General features: G+C 45.6%; 2 protein-coding genes across 4 annotated transcripts in view; both read left to right on the forward strand.

Annotated features, from left to right (window-relative positions):
• Nucleotides 1–2437, forward strand: part of LOC146006964 (uncharacterized) — a 118698-nt gene extending 116261 nt beyond the window's left edge. The window contains exon 4 of the mRNA XM_083145388.1: nucleotides 1507–2437. Within this exon, the coding sequence (XP_083001514.1) occupies nucleotides 1507–1624 (118 nt within the window). The 3' untranslated portion in view covers nucleotides 1625–2437. The remainder of the gene's footprint in view (nucleotides 1–1506) is intronic.
• Nucleotides 2438–7725: 5288 nt separating this feature from the next.
• Nucleotides 7726–16105, forward strand: RPS24 (ribosomal protein S24). 3 transcript variants are annotated; one of them, XM_083146261.1, is made up of 6 exons: nucleotides 7726–7815; nucleotides 9302–9367; nucleotides 10072–10281; nucleotides 11405–11515; nucleotides 15477–15501; nucleotides 16024–16105. In XM_083146261.1, the coding sequence occupies exons 1-5, from the start codon at nucleotides 7813–7815 to the stop codon at nucleotides 15477–15479; spliced, it is 393 nt and encodes a 130-aa protein (XP_083002387.1). In that variant the 5' UTR covers nucleotides 7726–7812; the 3' UTR covers nucleotides 15480–15501; nucleotides 16024–16105. The 3 variants fall into 3 exon arrangements, with proteins under 3 accessions (XP_083002387.1, XP_083002385.1, XP_083002386.1); XM_083146259.1 differs by lacking the exon at nucleotides 15477–15501; XM_083146260.1 differs by lacking the exons at nucleotides 15477–15501; nucleotides 16024–16105 and adding an exon at nucleotides 12426–12446.
• Nucleotides 16106–22510: the final 6405 nt, after the last annotated feature.

Genomic DNA, 22510 nt, shown 5'->3' on the forward strand with positions numbered 1-22510 from the left:
TGATCCTCGGATTATTGGACATTGTTTTATGAAATTTAATTCTTCAGTCATTGTCATTAGAGCCTTTGGACTCAACACATTGGTTTGCTTACGTAGAAGACATTCTTGATGCTGGCTATCAAGAATGTCCTGTCACTCCCAGTTACTGTTTTCTCACTTGAAAGGGTGAAAGTTAAAATGGAAATTGACACAAAATGAACTATGTAAAATGAATGTAGTAGGTAGGGAGGCCAATCCCGGGATCGGGATCGGCGGGATCCCGGGATTTTGGCCTAAAATTGCCGGGATTTGAATCCCGGGATTGAAGCTTCCAATCCCGGGATTAGTAACCCCATTAGTTTTGGTTTAAAGCCGGGCAGCACTGAGCACCAGAATATGGCTCAGACGCTGCCCGGCTGACTGTTTCTTACCCCCGGTGCTGCTGTCGGGAGTTGGGAGGGACTGAGTGCTGTGCTGACAAGCATGGCGGCGCCCAGGCTGCGCAGCGTGAACCCTGACATCACGTCACGCTGTGCAGCCCGGCCGCTGCTCTGCCTGTCAGCACAGCACACTGTCCCAAAGCCGGACAGACGCCCGATGTGCCAACCCCAGCCTTCCGCCCACCCGCCGGAGATAGCCGTCCTGCTGCTGCCCTGTCACCACAACCCCCGCCGCCGTAAGTGACAGTGCGGGGGGCAGCTTTAGGAGAAATTTATATTGTCATCTGGGGGAGGGGCCGTTTTTTTTTTTTTATTAGGGAGGCCGATCCCGGGATCCCGGGAATCCAGGGATTGAGCATTTTTCAATCCCGAATCCCGGGATTGAAAAAATGCTCCGGGATTGGCATCCCTAGTAGTAGGTACAGTATGTGTCTATATAGGGCAGAACATTGCTAGAATTAGAAAGATACAGGTTGAGTATCCCTTATCCAAAGTGCTCTTGACCAAGAGAAGTTTGGATAACGTGATTATTCTGAATTTCAGAATATTTTAATATTTCAATTATGTATTTTGAAGTATTTTGCATTTAAGCTGTATAAACACATCAAACACATGAAATGCACACAAATATATTTTATTTGTTCAAAAGACAAGGTTTCAAAACACGAAACTAAGTTTGTGTACAATCTCAGGTACAGAATTTGAATGCCAAGCAATCATTGTATTGCACATGTATAGTGCCAGTTACATGTCATGTCCCCAGTAGTGCTGTTACAGATGTCCCCAGCAAGTTTTTAGCTAAAAAAAATTTCCACTTTCTAGAATGTATGGTTTTCAGAATATGTGGGGGGGGGGAATCTTTTATCAGAATAATTCGGATAACAGATATTCAGATAAGGGATACTCAACCTGTACTTTGAAATTTATTACTGATTATTGTTTAATGTAAATCAGTACCTATATGGAAATACCTGTTCATGTAAAAAGAGCAATATCAATTTATGTAAATGAGGTTATATTGATATTACAATGTTTGAATGTTTTAAAACTTAGAACAATTAAATCATCTTTTATTTTATTAATATAGGTATCTACAGTTGAATCTACAGTGTTCGGAATTCTATCGGAAATACGATGACAAAATACCCAATTTTTTGAAGAATAGACCAGGGTATTTTTGTAAGCCACATGCTGAAAAGATTTGAAAGCACCCTTGAAGAAGACAATGTCACATGTCTAAATGAAGAGAGAGGAATTTTCAATGTGACTAGTGAGACGGATACAGAACAGTTTTATACTGTTAATCTGGGTGGTGAATATCCTGAATGTAATTGTTTGGATTGGAAAAAAATTACTGTTGCCATGTAAGCGCATGTGTTGCATTTTCAAATATGTAAAGGGGTGGGGATGGGAAAAATTGAAAGCTTCTTATTCCCAAAATGATTTATTTATGTTAGACACAGAGTGTTTTTGGGATGAAGGTGAGAGAGATAGTGTTGCAAGTGAAGACCTCTCAGCAGGTTGCATTAATAAAATGATGCATAAATTGAAGATTGTGAACATGACGATTTTCCATCAAGAAGAATGTCAAAGAGGAAAACATTGATTAAAAATTGTGTACAGACCTTAAAACGTGGGATAGATACAGTCTATCTTATAAGAGATGAAAAATATCTTTCAGTTTTGGAAAATAAACTAAGTGAATTGGTTGAAGGAATGCAGACACACGTACACATAGAAGAAGGCCTACCACTGATTGAAGAAAATAAAATAGAAAATAAATGCGAAAGCATAGAGGATCTTCCAATACGAAAATATGGAAAACCCCAAAAATGCAGCTTCAGATATGTTGAGGGAAGATGTCTGACAATCTGTGGAAGAAGTACATGTAGAACACAATTTGAGTGATTATGACACAACTTGGACCATTAAAAATGGAATAAAACTAACAAATGGTGATAGACAAGCAGTAGGTGGAGAGGAGTGGATCGATGACAAAATAATAAACATTTGTCAATTTCTCATTTCTAACAAATTCCCTTGTGGTGGTCTGCTTGATACACTTTTGTTGGCCAATAACACGGTTCCTACCATAGACTTGGCAGGAGCACTGGTGAGGTAAAGAGGTAGGGTGAGTACGTGAGGAAGGAAAGCTCTACTCATAAGAGTTAACAGACTAAAAGGAGGTGGGTGGACGAACGAAAAACAATAGGATAAGTAGTAATGGAGTCAGGATAGGAGGAGCAAAAGAGGTTAGGAGGAGGAGGGATAGGCTAGTCGAAAGAAGTGGGTTTTGAGGGAGCGCTTGAAGGAGGTAAGGGAAACAGAAAGCCTGATGGGTGGTGGGAGGTTGTTCCAGTGCAGGGGGGGCAGCGCGAGAGGTCTTGGACATTGGAATGGGAGGAGGTGATTAGGTGAGAGGTCAGTTGGCGGTCAGCGGCGGAGCAAAGAGGACGGGAGGGAGTGTGGATAGAGATCAGTGAAGAGAGGTAAGGAGCGGTGGAGGAGGAGAGAGCCTTGTAGGTGGTGGTGAGGAGTTTAAAGAGAACTCAGAAAGTAATGGGGAGCCAGTGAAGAGATAGAACGAGGGGGGAGGCGGAGGTAGAGCGGCGGGAGAGGAAGATGAGCCTAGCAGCAATGTTAAGAATGGATTTGAGAGGTGTGAGGTGGGCGATAGGTAGCCCAGAGAGAAGGATGTTGCAGTAGTCAAGGCGGGAGATGTCAAGAGAGTGGATAAGAATTTTGGTCGCGTCAGTGGAGAGGAATGGTCTGATGCGCGAGATGTTGCGTAGGTGAAAGCGGCAAGACTGTGAGAGAGCACGAATGTGGGGGTGAAAGAGAGGGAGGAGTCAATGATGACACTGAGGCAGCGTGTTTGGTCAGTGGAGGTGATCTCGGTTTCACCAATGCTGATGGAGATAGTGGGAGAAGAGAGGATGTTTGGGGGATGAAAGATTAGAAGTTCAGTTTTGGCCATGTTTAGCTTCAGGAAGAGTTGGGTCATCCAGGCTGAGATGGCCGTGAGGCATTAGAAGACCTTGGAGACAGGAGTGATGGGGATAGGTCCGGGGAGGAGAGATAGATTAGGGTATCATCAGCATAAAGGTGGTAATGGAAACCATAGGAGCTGATGAGGGTGCCCAGAGAGGTGGTGTAGAGGGAGAAGAGGAGAGGGCCAAGGACTGACCCTTGGGGAACACCGACTGGCTGCAGGGTAGTAGGAGAGGAGGAGCTCGGAGTGGAGACGGAGAAGGAGCGATCGGAGAGGTATGAGGTGAACTAGGAGAAGACCGTTCCAGTGATGCCAAAGGAGCGGAGGGTGTTGAGCAGGAGAGGGTGGTCAACAGTGTCAAAGGCAGCCGACAGATCAAGCTGGATGAGGATAGAGAAGAGGCCTTTGGATTTAGCTGATAGTAGATCGTTAGTGACTTTGGTCAGGGCAGTTTCAGTGGAATGTAAAGGGCGGAACCCGGATTGGAGGGGGTCTAGAATGGAGTTAGCAGTAAAGTGGCTTAGGAGACGATTATAGGCCAGACGTTCTAGAAAATTGGAGACAAAAGGGAGGTGGGAGATGGGCCTGTAGTTGGATGGACAGTTGGGGTCCAGATTTGTTTTTTTGAGAATTGGGGAGACAAGAGCGTGTTTGAAGGAGGAAGGGAAGATCCCAGAGGATAGGGAAAGATTAAAGAGGTGAGCAAGGTGAGAACAGACCGACGGACTGAGATGACGGAAAATATTGGAGGGGATAGGATCGAGCGGGCAGGTGGAGGGAGAAGCGGATTGAAGGATAGAGTGGACTTCAGCAGCAGTGGTGGGGAAAAATGAGGACAGGAGTGGGAAGGAGGGGAGTGGAGATGTAGGAGGGGAGAAGGGAGAGGGTGAGGTCATGGCAGCAGTGATGGTAGTCCTGAGAGAGGAGATTTTGGTTGAAAAGTAGGTAGCAAAATCAGCGGCTACGATGGAGGATGGAAGAGCTGGAGGAGGGGGGAGAGCAAGGAGTTGAAGGTGGAGAAGAGCCTGCGGGGGTTGGATGATTGGGAAAGGATGAGGGACTTAAAGTAGGATTCCTTGGCCAAAGCAAGGGCAGAGCTGAAGGAGGAAAGAATTATTTTGAAATGGAGATTATCCGCGAGGGAGCGTGATTTCTTCCAGAAGCGCTCAGCAGTGCGAGAGCACTTTTTAAGGAATCGGGTGATACGCGAGTGCCACGGTTGAGGGTTGGAGCATCGAAGGGGGATAGAGGAGGGAGGGCAGGTAGAGTATAATGCCGAAGATAGGGTGTCATTATAGAGGGACACGGTGAGGTTCGGGACATGATGGCGATTGGGATGAGAAGAGGACACAGCGTGTTTGAGAAGGCAGCAATATCAAGTGTGTTGACGTTATGCCGTGAGACAATGTGCTTGGGAGAGGGGGAAGCAGTGAGGAAGAAGGAGATGAGGTGATGGTCAGAAAGAGGAAAAGCCGAGATAGTGTAGTCAGTAAGGGAACAAGAGCGGGAGAAGTCAAGATCGAGGGAGTGTCCATGGATGTGGGTGGGAGAGGTAGTCCACTGATATAGGCCAAGAGAGGAGCAGAGAGAGAGGAGTTTGGAGGTGCCAGGATCAGCGGGGTTATCCAAGGGGATATTAAAGTCACCAAGAATGACAGAAGGTAGGTCAGAGGAGAGGAAGTGTGAAAGCCAGGTGGCGAAGTCGTCAAGAAATTGGGAGATAGGGCCAGGGGGATGGTAGATTGCAGCGACACGGAGGTGGTAGGGGTAGTACAGACGGATGGAGTGAGACTCAAAGGAGGAAAAGAGGAGAGAGGGTTCAGGCCCAGGGTGAATGACACTGTAGGTGCAGGAGGCTGAGTGGAGAAAGCGACCGTCAGGCCTGGGGGTGTGAGAGAAAGAGAGGCCACCATGGGAGAGAGCAGCTGGAGAGACAGAATCAGAGGTGGAGAGCCAGGTCTCAGTGATAGCAAGGAGGTGTAATGCGCTAGAGATGATAAGGTCAAGGATGGCATGGAGTTTGTTGCAGATGGATCTGGCATTCCATAGGGCACAGGAAAGAGGGGGGGTAGGTTGTGTATTTATGTGGATAAGGTTTTGGGGATTGCAGAAGCGAGGGGGGTGGGGGTCTGGACACCAGGAAATCGCCTACCCTAAATAGCTTAGCACACATCTCTACGTGTGTATGCCCTTTTACCCAGTTAAGCCTGTCCCTGACACTTCCATACCCATAGGAAGTAAATCTAGTATACTGTATATATGCATTAATAAAACATGTAGGTCAGGAGTTACAAAAGGAGGTTTTGTAAAAAAGCAATCTCCCTTAATTTATGTTTTGTGCCTAGGCAGCGCTACTGTGCATGATGGTTATGCTTAATATTCTGAATGAATATGCCTTTAACACAGAAAAACAAATTTTCAAGTGAATAATTTCTACCATGCAATTTAAAGCTTATTTGCCATACAGGATTTCAGCTATTCGGATTCAGTGGTTTCCTGTTGGGAAGCACATGAAGGGGCTTCTCTGGCACAGCTGTGTGCCAAGCTACTACCAGGTCTTTGATGCATACAGGGATTCGGTATGGAATCCCGGCGGTTGGAATTTCTGCGGTCAAAATCCTGACGCTGGAATCCTGACCGCCGAAATCCCAACAAGGGGGGGACGTGGATCGACCCCCCCCCCCCCCGTGTGGGCTCGCTGCACTCGCCACGCAGCGAGCCCGGTGCCGATCGCAGCTAGGCAAGCTAATTTATTCTCCCTCTATGGGTGTCGTGGACACCCACGGAGGGAGAAAGTTTTGGGATTTCGGCGGTCGGGATTCCGGCGTCGGGATTGACCGCCGGGATTCCGACCGCTGTGAAAATTTTCCGCATCCCGCTTACAGTACCTTTGTCAACTTTTACCATTTCAACACTTTTGCCTCCAATGAGCCTACTTTTGGGTGTTGTGTACTCCATGCACCCTGAGAGTACTCACTTGATTGTCCTTGTACTTGAAAAATGTATTTAAGAATGCAAGGAAAAAAATGGATGCCCTTAGTGCAGTTTTCCAAATCAGTAAATGTTCATGGTACATTATTTGAAGAGGAATTATCGTTGTTTTATAAAATGAGCTAAATCCACTTCTAATTTTGAATTAGAATGCAGTTAACATGCAGTTAACATGCAGTTAATGTTCCTGGTACAATATTTGAAGAGAAATTATCTTTGTTTTATAAAATGAGCTAAATCCACTTATAATTTTGTTCAAGACCTATAGGGGGCATATGCTTCACATGCAATTAATGTTCCTGGTACCATATTTGAAAAGCACAACGGAATCTGCTGCGATATATAAGAAACTGTAAATAAATAAATAAACTGTAAATAAATAAGAAGAATTATCTTTGTTTTAGAAAATGAGCTAAATCCACTTCAGTTTTAGTATCTGACCAGCAAGGTGGCATAAAAACATACATAAACAGAAGTGGGTGAAGACACAATATAATAAATGGACTACATCCACTTCAATCGTACAAAACAGTACCACTACTTGGTACAAAAACAGAAGTGGATGTAGACACAAATAATAAGGTAGGCTAAATACAATTCTCATTCCGTTCATGACCTACAGGGGGGAAATATTTACATTTGCAGTAATGGAACTAGCTGGCATAGTTAAAAAGTGCTACTTCCCATGCAGTAACTGTAACTCATTTACAGAAGAGGAACTAGCTGAGATAATAAAAAAGTGCTATATCATAAGGCAGTAACTGAAGGGGATCTAGTCTCTACCCATCTCCACCATAGAGTTCACGGTGTGAGGGGAGAGAGCCCTCAGGCAACGGGCCAGGTTGCAGTTATACTAAAAATCGCTTTATTTTACAGTGAACATAATTTAGTAAGTAATTTATAGTGATAGTAATAATGATAAAAATACAGTTTTATCTCTTTTCTCCAATAGGGCTGTCCCTGATGCACACAGCTTACTTCTTGAACTCCTAATAGATGGAACATACACAACTTGTGTATTAATATTAATATAGTACAATTTGTGCTCTGTAAGTGGAAGGCTTCTGCCATTGTGAAGAGTACAGAGCTACAGTCTGCAGACTGGGAAGCATCTGCGCTGTGACTTGTGTGTCTCCTGCCTTTGCTGAAGCACACAGTCACACACCTGATACTGCTGCACTGCACTTTGTGTGTGCATAGTAGTAGTGTGTACGATGTGATTAATTCATGCGCAGGCGCATTAGCGACAGGATCCCTTGCCAATGTAGATGATTGACGGCTCACTCTTCAGTTAGTCTGCTTTCTGATTGGGCAACGTAGCTACGCCCTCTTCCTCTACTGCCGGCGTTATGATTGGCTGCGGGAGGTTCGTTCTTTCTTTCCTTCCTCCCTGAGAGAGACGCCGCCAAGATGGTGAGTGTCTGTGCTCCGTCACCCGCTGCAATCCGTGGGGTATCCGCTGCATCCCACGCCGGAGCGCGCAGGGGGGTGTTTAGTTGTGTTCTCCCGGCACCTCTGATACTGCTTGCGGGATGATTTGTTGGCTGTTAGCGGCAAATACTTGGTACAGTGTATGAGCTCCGGTGCTGGAGGCCTAGTGCGCCGTGAAGCCTGAGCCCCCAGTGACGCAGTGCCTCCTGTCTTTGCTGTGGCCTATTGGCCTATAGCTGCCTTGGGCGACGTCTCCTGCAGCAGGGCCTGGGTCCTGAGGCTGCTGGGCATGTGCTGTGACGGAAGTTCATTGGAATCAAAACCCCTGCATGGGAGTATAGTATGAGTGCAGCGTATGTGTCCCCTAGTTAGCTGGTTAACATTTGGGAGTTGTCTCTGTTGACCTTTAGTGTGTGGCTAAAGTTGGGTAAACTCTAGACCATATTTTGCTGATTCCATAGGTTCATAGCGACGATCTTCATATAGTGTAGTGTGTATGCTCTGTCTCTGCAGCACCAGCTGCATTCTTCCTTGTCTGTACATGCAGTTCAGCTAAGCTGTAGCATGCGAGGGCCTGCACAATTCATTTGTAAATAAGTACTGGTGCATGGAAGTAGAGAAATGGTCCTCAACCCCCAAAAAGTGCCCAAAGGGAGAAGATAAATAAGTGGTATGTGTTGTAAGTGCCTGATGTCCAACATATTGTAACTCCCATTTAAAAGTATAAAACACTGCTTCCCTTGCAAAACAGCATCTGAGAATACCAATTTAACCTAATTTTGAGCTTTTATTAGAAAGCTCCTGAAGAATGGAAATTCAACATCTCTAAATGTGTTGATTGTAGTGTATCAGAACTTCTGCGATATCCTCCATTGAACCTGCATACAGTTTTGCAGAATGGCTTCCACAGCCGCTTGTCGTGCGCAGCACTGGAAAGAGTGTATGCACTCGATGGTGCTTGGTCTCTGTTGCTCCATACATTGCGCTGGGCACACATTGTTTGTACCCAGCATTGCTGTTTGGATTTAGAACCAATTACAGCAGCAGTTTATTACCTACGCCAGGCATTCCCAACCACGGTCCTCAAGGTACACCAACAGTGCAGGTTTTAGTGATATCCAGGCTTCAGCACAGATGGTTTCATCAGAATCCCTCAGGTACTAATTAAGTCACCTGTGCTCAAGCCTGGATATCACTAAAACCTGCACTGTTGGTGTGCCTTGAGGACCGTGGTCGGGAATGCCTGACCTACGCTATCAACTTGGATCATTTAGCTTGCTGTACTGCACTCCTAATTAAGTCACCTTATTGGTCTGAGCTTGCCCTTCCCGCCTCTTGGATAGAATTAATATTTTACGTTGTATCAACCCACATCTATTTGTGTGGCCTTCAAATGCATTTGCTGACTGTTAATAAGGGTAAAATTTGTGCCACCGCATAGTGAGCAGTTATCAATTTTTATTTTCAGAACGACAGCGTCACCATAAGAACCCGAAAGTTTATGACCAACCGACTCCTCCAGAGGAAACAAATGGTAAAGAACATTTCTAGATTTAAGACGTTAATCCACTTGTCTTGTTTTTTAAATTATCAGTTGGCCTGCTAGTGTGTAAAGTACATTTTTTGCCATTAGTTTACATACCAATGATAATGTAACACTATCAAATCTATATGTAGCTTTTTATATTTTCCTAGTCACAAATATTTTTCATGCCTTTGTTTTCATAGACATATTAATGATTCAAATACTGTAGAGTGAATAAGAAAGCAATGTTTATAACTGGCATACTACTTTAAAATAGACATTACATAGCTTATAAACTGGTTTAGTTTTTTTTTTTCTGTGTACTCTGTAATAATATACAGTAATGCCGCCCATACACGCTGCGATCCCGGCGGTGCGATGTGTTCCTTGATGTGCGCGCTCCCGCGGCACCTTATTGCACAGTACAAATAGTATGTGCTGCACATACTTTTTGTACTTGTTTTGCATCGCATTGCATGCGATGTGATGGATGCTATTTAAGCCCACAACACACGCCAGGATCACAGCATGTATGGGCAGCTTTAGAACTAATAAGGTTTGTGCTCAGCCTGCTTTTTGGTCACTTCAACAACAAAAAAATTCCATCTCAATGTAATTGAAATAAGTGACAGAAAATTGAGCTTTAGAATTACATGTCTTGTGACTGACAAAAGTTGTCCTACATTTAATGTGTTTTTTTTTTTTTTTTGCAGGTCATAGATGTACTTCATCCTGGAAAAGCCACTGTCCCTAAGACTGAGATCAGGGAGAAGCTGGCAAAAATGTACAAGACTACCCCAGATGTGATCTTTGTATTCGGTTTCAGGACTCACTTTGGTGGTGGAAAAACCACTGGATTTGGCATGATCTATGATTCTTTAGACTACGCAAAGAAAAACGAACCCAAGCACAGACTTGCTAGGGTAATTGGAATTGACACATTTTCAGCCTTAAAGGAGTTAATAGTGCTTACTCTATTATAGTACGGTTTCCTATATCTACATGGAATTGGTGAAATAAGGTTTTACTAGGTAACGTGCTGTGCATGCATTGCTAGGCTCCTACTGTAGCGTTAGCAAGAAGTTTGATTAATGGCTAATACTTAACCAGTAGCTATTCAGCATGGGATGTGGTATTACATTTTATAATAGTAAATGTGTCCTTTTCATGACTAGACCTCGCTCTTTTTAGAGCGATATCCAGTTAGCGATTGTGGGTAACTGCAATCCCCGTGGTGAACCATGTAGCCTTATTAAAGCTGGCGCTAACATTGGCTTCTCTGAGATTTTCACCTGCCTCCAGAAGGAAACCGGTTTCACTTTTTTTTTTTTTTGTGTGTGTGGAGAAACTTTCTCATCGGCTGATCTAATTATCCTGATTAAAAAAAAACAACAATGTAATGCAAAGAAAAATGGCTGTTTTATGGGATAATGAGACGCCTTGGTTATTGTATTCCTGTCCAAACGGAGGAGTGTGTAGGTCATGAACACTGCACATTGTAGTTTGCATATGTGCTCATTAATTTTTATTTTATTTTTTCTGGGGGAACTGCAGATCTCCCTTGACACATCATATTTTTTTTCACGCACATCCTTGACTTTTTGATGTTTCAATCCTGGTAGTGGTGCGCTGTGAAAGCACCTTTTAAATTTTTTTGGGTCCAGCATTCTGACCTGGGTTAATCTTGTGTCGGACGTGGGTTGCTGTGCAGTGTCACTGCGTTGTACGACCCCAGGCCCTGTTCACGTTATGGATGAGGCAGTACTTGGAGAGGGCGTCTGGTCCAATTGCTGCCTCCCTCTCTGCCCCCGCCCTTATCTGACAGGTTTTAGCGACCCAGCTTATTGCTGGATTGCTTGGGGGGGGGGGGGGGCTTAACAAGGCAAATGGTGGGCTGGACCAGTGTCTAAAGCCTGTGTGCGACCAGGCATTTGCGATTTTAAAAGGGATAAGATTGGCGAGATTGAAGAGTTTTCTATAATGAGGGTGGGGAGTTGTTAGTTGAGTCATTATGATGTTAAAGCAAATCCTGTGTTCTCTACTTAGCATGGCCTGTATGAGAAGAAAAAGACTTCCAGGAAACAGCGCAAAGAAAGGAAGAACAGAATGAAGAAAGTTAGGGGTACAGCCAAAGCAAGCGTGGGTGCTGGCAAAAAGGTAAGCGCCTGACATAGCGGTGCAGTATCTGCGACAAAGTCGTGTTGCTCTAATAACCACTGCTGTCTCTCTCGTCCCAATCATTATCACACTGTCGGACATCAGAAGGTAAAGGTGATCATATTGTAGGTTCGCTTAGCTAGGAGCTGTCAAACTAGTGAGAAATAACCTATTGAGTATGTGCTGGCTATTTCAAGTTTGACCTCCAGCTGTAACTTGTGAAAGAATGCCAGACTATTACTATAGTAATCAAGCTGATAACTACTTCCCTAGGAGCATTGCTGTGGTGTTTCTTCTTCTCTCTCCTTGGGGACCAGTGCTTGCAGAACTGTCTGCCCCTAATACCCCTATTGCTGCACATGGCCTTAATGGCATTGTCCCAACTCTACAGACATGATTGTTACTGGGCAGAAATGAGCAAATCTGGATGCAGAAGTGCATTATAAGACACTTGTTACATACATGGAAAGTCTAAATGAAACATTCTGGAAGTTCTCGTTCTGTGCTGATTAAATAAGGGTGTATTTTCCAGACCAGTTTAGGCCTTGCGCATGTATCTGTGAATGTTATGCATTTACAGGAGAGAGAAAACCACTATTGAGTTTGTGGTGTAACTACTTGTAGCATTGCAGTAGAACCAGATGACTATCCCTTTCCTATAGAGTGCAGTGTATCTCAAACTTGGTCCAAATGGAGTTCTAACAGTTATCCTTGGAAATAATTGGCACCACGTGCATTTCTATTTAGGTAATGAACACATCTGTGCTCTGTCTAGATCTGCAAAACATACTTTGTTTGGGCTCCTTATGGACTGGGGTGGGGAAACACTTCTGTAGAGTACTTGGTGTCCTTTCTATTTATTGACTATCTCTGCTCTTCTGTTTCACACTTTCTTGGATTCCTCCTTCAGAAATGATCAGCAGGTACAGTGGCTGCATGAGTGTGATCGCTGTGGAAACCTTGTGCACCCCATACTACTGCATGTCTAAGCATCATTGTATAGCTCACGTGAGGGTAATTGATGTGCAGTATTGTGTAAACCAGGCATGTCCAATCTTGCGACACTCCAGCTGTTGTGAAACTACAAGTCCCATCATGCCTTTCCAGTTTTGAAATTGGGGAATGCTAAAACTATGGCAAGGCATGCTGGGATGTGTAGTTCATAACTAGTTTAAGAATGAACAGACTTCCTACTGCCAGATCTGTACATCGTATCATGATTCCAAAGTCTTAAGGCCCCCATACACTAGCCGATTTTGGTCAGATTTCAGCCAGATCAGTTGGATCTGGCCGAAATCGGACCAAAATCGGCTAGTTTTGATGTCCCCTCAGATCCGATGCGCGGTCCCGTGCGCATCGGATCTGCGTCGGGTGGTCGGACCTGCTGCACGTCCGGCCACCCGACTTGGGACCTAGTGGGGCGGCGGTAGAGGGAGAAGGGGGGGCTGCGGGGGACACAGGCGGCATAGAGCCAGGCAGGGGGAGCCGGCGGGAGCTGTCAGTACGGAATAAAAAAAATAAAAGCCCATACAATGAATGGGCGGCCTGTGATTGGCTGAGCGCTCTCTCAGCCATTCAGCAATTGGCTGAGAGAGCGCTCAGCCAATCACAGGCTGCCCATTCATTGTATAGGCTTTTTTTTTCTAGCACTGACAGCTCCCGGCTCTATGCCGCCTGTGTCCCCCGCAGCGTCCCCAGCCCCCCTGCTCCCACCAGCAGCCCTGCTCTGTAGCCCCCCCCTGCTCCTCAGGTTTTTTACATGTGATAAATCGAGACGATTTATCACATGTAAAAAATGACACATCAAGTGCCAATCTAATCAAGCTCCCCCGGGGAGCAGCCGGGGAAGCTCAGGGGGAAGTCGGGGGCGACTTGTCCTAAGGACAAGTCGTCCTAGTGTATGGGGGCCTTTATACCCTGCATTGTTCTTCTGATAGGAATTTCTGCCGTATTGGTATTTCTACAGAGGTCATTCTGGGCAGCTACATTACTGCATCCTGTTGGGTATACTATCTATATTGCAAGAACACATTCAGTTATAGATAGAATACCTAAAAGAGCACAGGCCTGGATTTTTATACATATCTATGAGCAGACGTATGTATAATATACATAGGGGTGGGGGGGTACCATGCTCTTTAAAAAAAAAACTAAGCATTGTAACTGTTGACCAGAATTACAAGAGTGTACATCACTTGTGAGTTTATATGGAGTTAGCCACAGTAGAGCAGATGCTTTTTGAAAACTGTATATGAAGTGTTGGGCCTGGTAGTTGTCAGCCTATTTTTTAAGTAGATTGCTAAAGGGTTTTTTTTTTGGTCACCTCATTGGGAAGTTTATGGTCTAATTGTCCCCATTTCTGCTTATTTGGTTTTCTTGCATTTAAACTTTTCTGTGAATATATTGGCTTCTGCGTTTATCTTGCATAAACACACTGCTCTAATTATGTCCTTCCGTGCTTATCCCACGCTATTTGTTATTGGGTAGAGTTTATTTTCATGTGCTCAGGGATATGACCTAGGTTCTTGGAAATTAAATAAAGCAATGTGTTTGAAATACGAGATGGACACGAGCCAGAAACCCCTTGGATGGCTTTGTGGTTTGCCCAAGTGCAAGTTGCTTAGTGCAGGCCTGGTCAAACTGTGGCTCTCCAGCATGCCCTGCCATACTTTAGCCATTAAGTAATGCTAAAGCTTTGACCGGGCATGCAGGGATGTGTAGTTTCACAACAGCTTTAGAGCCACAGTTTGGCCTGGCATAATGGATCTGGCAGTGTGTGCACAGAAGTTATGTCTGAAAATCTTCATTGGTTTGTACCTGGTATTACATTGGTATATTTGTAAGTGTAAGCAAGTTGTGTTGCTGTTATGTGTATACAAGGGGCATAACTGGGCACATGTGATTGCATGCTTCCGCTATGCTATTAACTACAATGGGAACCGTATTACGCATGTGCCTAGTGCCCATTGAGTTCAATGGGTAAGTACAGATGGGTCTTCTCCCATCTTGGCAGGGGATGGCGCTGGTGTCGCCAGCCGCCATCCCCCGCCAGCACAATGGCGATGGTGAGAAGGGGACGCGCGCGCACCCTTCCGACGGCGCTTTCATCCGTTCCCCCGGGTCCCCGCCGGCGGTAACCCGGGGTCCCCGCCGCCTGCCCGCACCCCCCCCCCCCCTAACCCTGTCCGTCTCCCTTAGGAGGAGACGGACAGGGTTTCCGTCGCGCTAGCGACGGAGTCTGAGACGCACGCGCGTCTCAGTCTCCTCGCTGGCGTGGCTGCTGGCGGGTCGCCAGCGCAGACGCCATGGCGACCCGCCAGCAAGGATGGGACAAGACCCATCTGTAGCATGCCACATTGCAGATGTGTCACAACCTTGCTACAGTTACCATCTATACACATCAAAACTGTAGTGGGACAAATCGGTAAATTGGTAATATCAGCGTCTGTATATGAATTGCAGCGTTAAGATACTAATGCATATGTGGTGACTGTTTCCCAAAAAAGCAGATTCTGGGGGTGGGGCGACAGCGTATGTCATAAAGTTCACCCTCATCCTTAGAAATGTCCCGATTTGCGGGTGGGGCTAAAATGACACGATTTGCATCTTTTTAGCCCGGCTACACCCGCGTATGCCGGTATTTAACCAGCAGGGTTCCGGGGGCATGCTTGAAGCTTTCCCACCCTTCCAAGAGGGTAGGGACATATGTATTAATGGTTTAGTTAACATGCAGGCAAAACTCAACACTGACAATGTCACTTCTATAACAAGTGAAACTTTAAAATATCTACTGGTGTAAGTGTTTTTATCTTTAAGACTTATATTAATAGCATTGTCTTCCTGCAAGTATGCAGGTTCTGTTTAGTGTGGGATTTTTTTTTTTTTTTTAATCTACCTATTTTTACAATGTACTTGGTTTTCTGTAATGACTTATATTTTCTTATTCTTGTACCTTTCTCAGTGAGCTTTGGGGCTAGTTCTCGCAGGTACACTTCTTCCATAGTTATAAGCATGGCTGCATGGGAAACAATCTGTATTCTGCTGTAGATCGTTGCTTGTTTATGATTGCTCTGCAAATTTATACATACACGCAATGACCGCATGATCTGATATGTAGATATAGAAATTAATCTGATTAAATCACCGTACACTGCCTTGCACTTTTTTTTTTTTTTTTGCTTTTTATTTTGTATTCAAATCAATCTTAAATGATTTTAATTTGTTCTGAGATCAGCGAGTAACTTAATCAGTGCATTATAATATGCATCAGGATTTCTCAACCTTCTGGTACGACTTGTAACAAGTCCTTCAGTTGTATAAATGTGTCGAAACCCTTTTTTTTTTTTTTTTTTTTTTTTATACAAATTCAAGTCTGGTTCTAAATCTGTCTGCGGTACCACCGGGGACACATGTAACACAGGTTGAGAAACACTGATTATCTTGATTGGCATGTCTTAAATAAAAAAAAAAAATCCTCTATCTTAAAACGCATTTATTTTCTTTTGCAGAAGGATTAATGGATCCAGGGATGGTCTACCTGAAAATTGTACTACAATCCACAAACTTGTAATAAAACTTATAAAAATTGAATACTTGTGTCAGCCGTCTCTTGCATATAACTTTTTGCACTTTTAAACTGGTCCTCCGCAATGTCAATCATGGTTTCCTATGTACAGCAGTTCAAGTCAAGGGCATGTGCAATGGTGTGTGGCGCTGCCCTGTAAAACTATACATTGAAGAGGCCATGGATGAAGCAGAGGCGGACACCAATGTGGGCAGTAGACATTGCCCTTCATCACCAGATGTCCCTCTTCCCAGCTTACACAGAAAGCACTACTTCCATTATCCATAACCTTTCTGCCAGAGTACTGGCATCCTCAGCAGCTAGAGTGCGCTATAGCTATTCTCTTCAGCCAAAACCTCACATCCTATGATCCCCAGCCAGAAATACGCATGCAGCAAGCTCTATAACAGGAATGGGGAACCTTTGGCCCTCCAGCTGTTGACCTACACATCCCAATAGGCTCTGCAACAGTTTTAATATGGCTAAATAGCAAAGATTTATCAGGGCATGCTGGTTTGTGCAGTAAAAAAGCTGGAGGGCTAAAGGTTCCCCATCCCTGCTCTAAGGAGCTGGGGCACTGCCCCAGCTGTAAAGGACATTTACTGGAATCCCGAATACAGTTTCTTGCTGCAAAGTCCTCAGCAGTATCTTACCCCGCTACACATACTTTAGCATTTGTCCATGCTGTAGCATGGCCCGTGGGAGGAGCAGTGTTTTGACTACTGAATGGCTGCTATAGTAGGAAAATACTACACATTTCTCCTTCATCCACTAGGTGACACTGGCGTTCACAATGGGGAATAGAAGGGCGACCACCAGGAACATGGGCAGTTTAGGAAACTAAAGACGTGTGGCTGACTCCTCCCCCTTCTACTTCCCCCTTCCTAAGCAGTCTTAGATTGTGCTCTGAGGGAGCTAGATGCTAATGTGCTCTCTCCATGGCTGATAGAATTTTTTTATTTTAGGTTATGGTTTGTCTACTTTTACACTGAGGACAGACAGGCAGCTTGTGCCACTGTCCTAACCAAGTGATACTGGTTTCCCAGGGTTTGTAGTACCTTTTATTGTGATGGTTAAATAAACTTTGTAAGTAGACGTTGAGGCTCTACTGCCAGCTCGTCCAGATGTTTGGTAAAAGATGCAGACAGGCTGTCCCTTTCCCTGTGTCTGAGAAATTAGATTGCCGTTTGAAGGATGATTGGCTCCATTCTAATAAAAGGTTTCAGGTGTCCAGCAAATTCCTTAATTCATACCCTTTCCCTGCAGGTAGCAGCCATTCAAGACTGACCTCAGTGGATCTGTCAGTCTCTACAAGAAAACTGTACTCCCTATACCAGGGTTCTCTTCCCTTAACCCCTTTAGTGGCATTCCTTCGTTTATTGCTCCACTGTGCAGACTGGCAAACCTGTAAAATTCCCAGGAGTGCCAATGCATGCACTGCACAGCCGGGTTACTGGTGGTAGGGCTGGGCAGTGGCTGATGCTCTTTAGTACAGATATACATTACAAACACAAGTATATGCTAGAAGTACCCTGAGAATTATAGAAGCAGGGAACATACCTGCCGAGCTGCACAGTGCCTAGGCAGCCATCAGTGGTGCAACAGCCAGGTAGGTAGCAGTACAAGCAGAGATAGTACAGTTAACATACAGGAATATTATACTGTACGTGACCATATACCCGCCGAGCTGCCCAGCACCTAGGAAGCCATTAGCGGTGCCATTGGTTGTTGCCACAGCCAGGCAAACAATGCGAGCAGACCAGTACAGTTATCACTCAGGGAACACATACTCGCTGAGCTGCACAGCGCCTAGGCAGCCATCAGCAGCGTCACTGGTCGTTGCAATAGCCAGGTAGGCAAGAGAGATGCAGAGACAGTACAGATAGATTGCTTTGCAATGTATTAGACGGAGATATGCAGTTTACATATGGCTGAGTGCACAGCTAGGCAGCCATTTTCGGCGCCATCTTGATCCTGCTGCTCAAAGCAGCAGGGAGGGTTCAACAAGCCATCATCCCTAGAGGGAGACCTAGAGTGGGTGACCAATGTCAGGCAGTGAGGCCGGGGGGGAGATTCGCTGAGGACTGGGGAGAGTCAGTGAGGTTAGGCCCTCTGGGCTGAGTTTCACGCAGCTGCCCCCGATCGTGTAACCATACCTCCTACCTTGGGGGGGGGGGGGGGCGTATCGGGTGGGTGGTGGACAGGCTCCCGCAATTCGATCATGCTGGAGCCTGCAGGCTGGAAACAACGTCGTAGCCAGGTGAATCACCTGGGAGCGGATGGGGGTCGCCACCTTCCGTGGTAGTGCCGGGGGGCCATGGTAGTGCACCTGCCTGTCCCGGCCTGTACTTTGCCATGTCTTGAGCTGGGTCCTTGTCACTCCTGTCTGCCTCCTCCATACACCACCTCCGATGGAGGTCATGCCGGGGCCGTGCTCTGTCCCCACCAGGAAGAGGGGGGTCGCCGCGTTAAGTGTCTAGTCCTCTCCTCCCCCTCCATCCTCCTCCCGTCCCTGAGGCTCCCCTTCTTTGGGGAACAAGAATGGAAGCTCCGGTGGATGGCAGCTCGCATACAAGCGACCATCCCTGACCCCACCGGAAGGGATCCAACATTACTCAGTGCTTCCCAGAAAAACTTGCCCGGTGGGGAGTGCTCACTTAAAAAAACACTGGCAGACCACATTAGTGAAGACGCGGCCTACCTTCGGCCGATGTATGTGTGGTGGCGTCATGCATTTTGGCCCTTTCCATTTCCACATGCAGAGCTCAATGGCTGCGGCTATGGCAAGTCAAAAGGGCTGTTCAAGCCCTATCTTTTTCAGGGAGATTTTCTTTTTGATCCTGAATTGGACAAAATTATCTTCCAAGCTACATGGATAAAAGTTACACTGGGAAATAGAAGGTGACCACAGGGAGCATGGGCACGTTAAATATAAAATGAGTGTCCAACTCCTCCCTTTCTACTTCCCCACCCAGGCAGTCTTAGATTGTGGCCGAAGGGAGCAGGTCACACTTGGGCTCACTCCTGGGCATTTTTGTAATTCTAGGCAAAAGCAGCAAGATTTGCTTTGAGGACAGGCAGATAGTTGCTGCTACTATCTGCCTGCAACGTGGCTGAGACCACCACCTCTGGAGAGGCAACGGGTGCTGCTTACCGAGGCGCACGCCGTGATCCTCCCCCAGCCTCACCGCTGACCGCAGCGCTGCAGCTCTGTGAGTATACCTTGCCTCCCTGTTAGCAGCGGAGATCAGGTCATTAAAGGTGGCATTAGCAGAGGATTTCTTTAAATATTGCGCCATGGAGATGGTGCTGCCAGGCGGCGGGTGGAGTTACTGCGTGGTGCTCCCAGCAGCTACGGCTATCCCCAGCGCTCCTGTGTGTTTGTAACGGCCATTTTCTTTGTACTTTGGCGCCGCATGTCACGCTGCTAGAAACTCCCTGTTGCACTGTGTGCTCCATCAAGGCTGCAGATACCGACTTCCTACCTCTCCTGGCGACTGTCCTGCTACAGCTCTACCTGGTCTGTGAGTTACAGGGGGGGGGTTAGAGCTAGTTGAAGACAGTTGGGTTGTGTTAAATTTAGGGCTATAGCTGTTAGGCCCTGTGGCAGCTCTTTTCTTTCACGGTCTCTCCTATCCAGTTTTTCTATCTGGCAGATCTATACCTTCCTTGGTGTGTGTGGTTAAAACCTATGTGCCTTATTGAAATAATCATGGCAGGGGGTAACTCCAAGAGAATTGCTTGTAAAAAGTGCAATGCAAAGGTTTCTGAGGGTATGCTGCTTTGTGATAAATGCCAGGTTAACCGCCCCCCCACCCCCCCTCTGCTACAGGCCCCTGTGAATACCCCTGTTTGGGCATCACAGCTTACAGATGTCATATCCCGATAATCTTCTGAGCTCACTGCGCCTCAAAGATAGGGAGACATCTAGAAGTGAGTGATTTTAGCCTCTGCGGTAGAAGGTCTAACTAGAGCTCTGGCTAGAGGACCGGCTGACCCTCGTCCATCCTCTTCAAGGTCAAACCCCCCCCCCTCCTTTCACAAAGGAAGAGGTTGCTTCCACAACATGTGGAATCTCCTGACTGACAATATGCCAGAGCTGGAGGAGGCTGAATTTGCACCCCCTGAGGAGGAGGAGGCTTTTGACACTCAAGAGCCTGCACAAGCCTCTCTGGGCTTAGAGCAGAGGTTCCCAAACGCGGTCCTCAAGGCACCCCAATGGTCCAGGTTTTAGGTACAGATGACTAAATCAGACTGACTGTGTTACTAATTAAGTCACCTGTGGCCAAGCATGGATATATTGAATACCTGGACCTTTGGGGTGTCTCCAGTTCACAAAGTAGCACAAGGATTGGACAGTAGAGGACTGGAGAAGGGTCATATGGTCCGATGAATCGCGTTTTCAATTACACCATGCAGATGGCAAGATTCGAATATGGAGAAAACCGCATGAAAGCATGGACCCCAACTGCATTGCCTCAACACTTCAAGCTGGTGGAGGCAATATTATGGTTTGGGGGATTTTTTCTTGGCATTGTATTGGTCCTTTGATTCCTGTGGAACAACGTCTGAATGGCCAAGGGTATTTGAGTGTTATTGCAGATCAAGTACATCCTGTTATGTTAATGGTGTACCCTGCCGGGGATGGATACTTCCAGCAGGACAATGTTCCCTGTCCCAAAGCTGGCATTGTCCGCAGATGGTTTGAAGAGCATGACAGAGACTTTACATTGCTTAGTTAGCCTGCACAATGACCAGATCTCAATCCAATTGAGAATCTGTGGGATGAGATCGAACGGGCCATCAGGCAGCTGGATCCAGTTCCATTAAATGTTAAGGAATTGGAAAGTTCAAATTGGCAAATTCCTCATACCACCTACCAACATCTCATAGAGTCCTTGCCCAGAAGAAACATGCAGTATTAAGGGCAAAAGGTGGTCCAACATTGCAGTTGTTAGTGTAGGACTTGCAGTGAAATGGGGTCCCTTGGCGATGGGCTGCAAGCTTAAATGCATTGATCAATCCATGAACTAAAACCCCATTATTTATTTAATTGATTATTTGAATGTTAAGGTGAGTTAGTTTGTTTGATCTGTGAACTGTGATCATAGCTTTCTCATGCACCCCAGATAAGCTCATTTACCTGAAACCTGTGACAGCTGCCCCTTTAATACTAATTCAGGTGCTGTGTTTCGGATGGTCTCACCTTTAAAAGCCATGAGGCAGTTGAGCTTTAACCCAGGAAAATAACACATGTTCATTTTAGCTATGATGTGCAAACAGTTGGCAGGTTCCCATGAAAACCAGTTGTTAGTGTAGGACTTGCAGTGAAATGGGGTCCCTTGGCGATGGGCTGCAAGCTTAAATGCATTGATCAATTCATGAACTAAAACCCTATTATTTATTTAATTGATTATTTGAATGTTAAGTTGAGTTAGTTTGTTGTAGTGAGTGCTGGGTCCCCTGTGTGTGTGTGTGTATGTATGTATGTATGTATGTATGTATGTATGTATATATGTGTGTGTGTGTGTGTGTGTATATGTATATATATATATATATATATATATATATATATATATATATATATATATATATATATGTGTGTTCAAAAACAAGAAGAGGTGCGCCTCATAGTGTAAAACCGTATTTATTTTAAAACACAGACAAGTGCAGGTACACAGATCAATAAAGACTCGTACCAGGCGGATAACCGCTGTGGGCTGGTTACCACAAGGTTTGACATAAAAATCCCAGGCAGTAACTCCTACCACCTTCCAAGGCGCCGCTGGATCTCGAACAGACTGCCGGCTAGCCACCTAGACAAGCAGCGTATCAGCGTGTAGGCGAACGTGGATGGAGCAGGAGAAGCCGGGTGCGTGGACGCCCTCTGACGAAGTTTGGATACGAAATGCATTAGGGCAGGGCTAGTGACGACAGCTTTCCTTGCACCCGGCTTCTCCTGCTCCATCCACGTTCGCCTACACGCTGATACGCTGCTTGTCTAGGTGGCTAGCTGGCAGTCTGTTCGAGATCCAGCGGCGCCTTGGAAGGTGGTAGGAGTTATTGCCTGGGATTTTTATGTCAAACCTTTTGGTAACCAGCCCACAGCGGTTATCCGCCTGGTACGAGTCTTTATTGATCTGTGTACCTGCACTTGTCTGTGTTTTAAAATAAATACGGTTTTACACTATGAGGCGCACCTCTTCTTGTTTTTGAACAGATTACCCCTTTCACTCCCGGAGTCCGGAGTGCTTCTTGGAGGTTGCTGCAGTCTCACCACGGACTTAGTGGTTTCTACAATCAGTGGATTGTCTGATTGGTTACAGCTGGTGGTTGGCTATACACTAGCGCAGGTTTACCTATACCTTTGTGCTCATATATATATATATATATATATATATATATATATATATATATATATATATATATAT

This window comes from Crinia signifera, chromosome 6 (genome assembly GCF_055691185.1).
Source record: "Crinia signifera chromosome 6, ASM5569118v1, whole genome shotgun sequence".
Lineage (NCBI taxonomy): Eukaryota > Metazoa > Chordata > Amphibia > Anura > Myobatrachidae > Crinia > Crinia signifera.

What these genes read in the sequence shown, in the direction of transcription:
- RPS24 (XM_083146259.1), top strand. An exon ending in TCCTCCAGAGGAAACAAATG is followed by an intron (nt 9,368 to 10,071) that starts GTAAAGAACATT and finishes TTTTTTTTGCAG; the next exon opens with GTCATAGATGTACTTCATCC. An exon ending in CCAAGCACAGACTTGCTAGG is followed by an intron (nt 10,282 to 11,404) that starts GTAATTGGAATT and finishes TTCTCTACTTAG; the next exon opens with CATGGCCTGTATGAGAAGAA.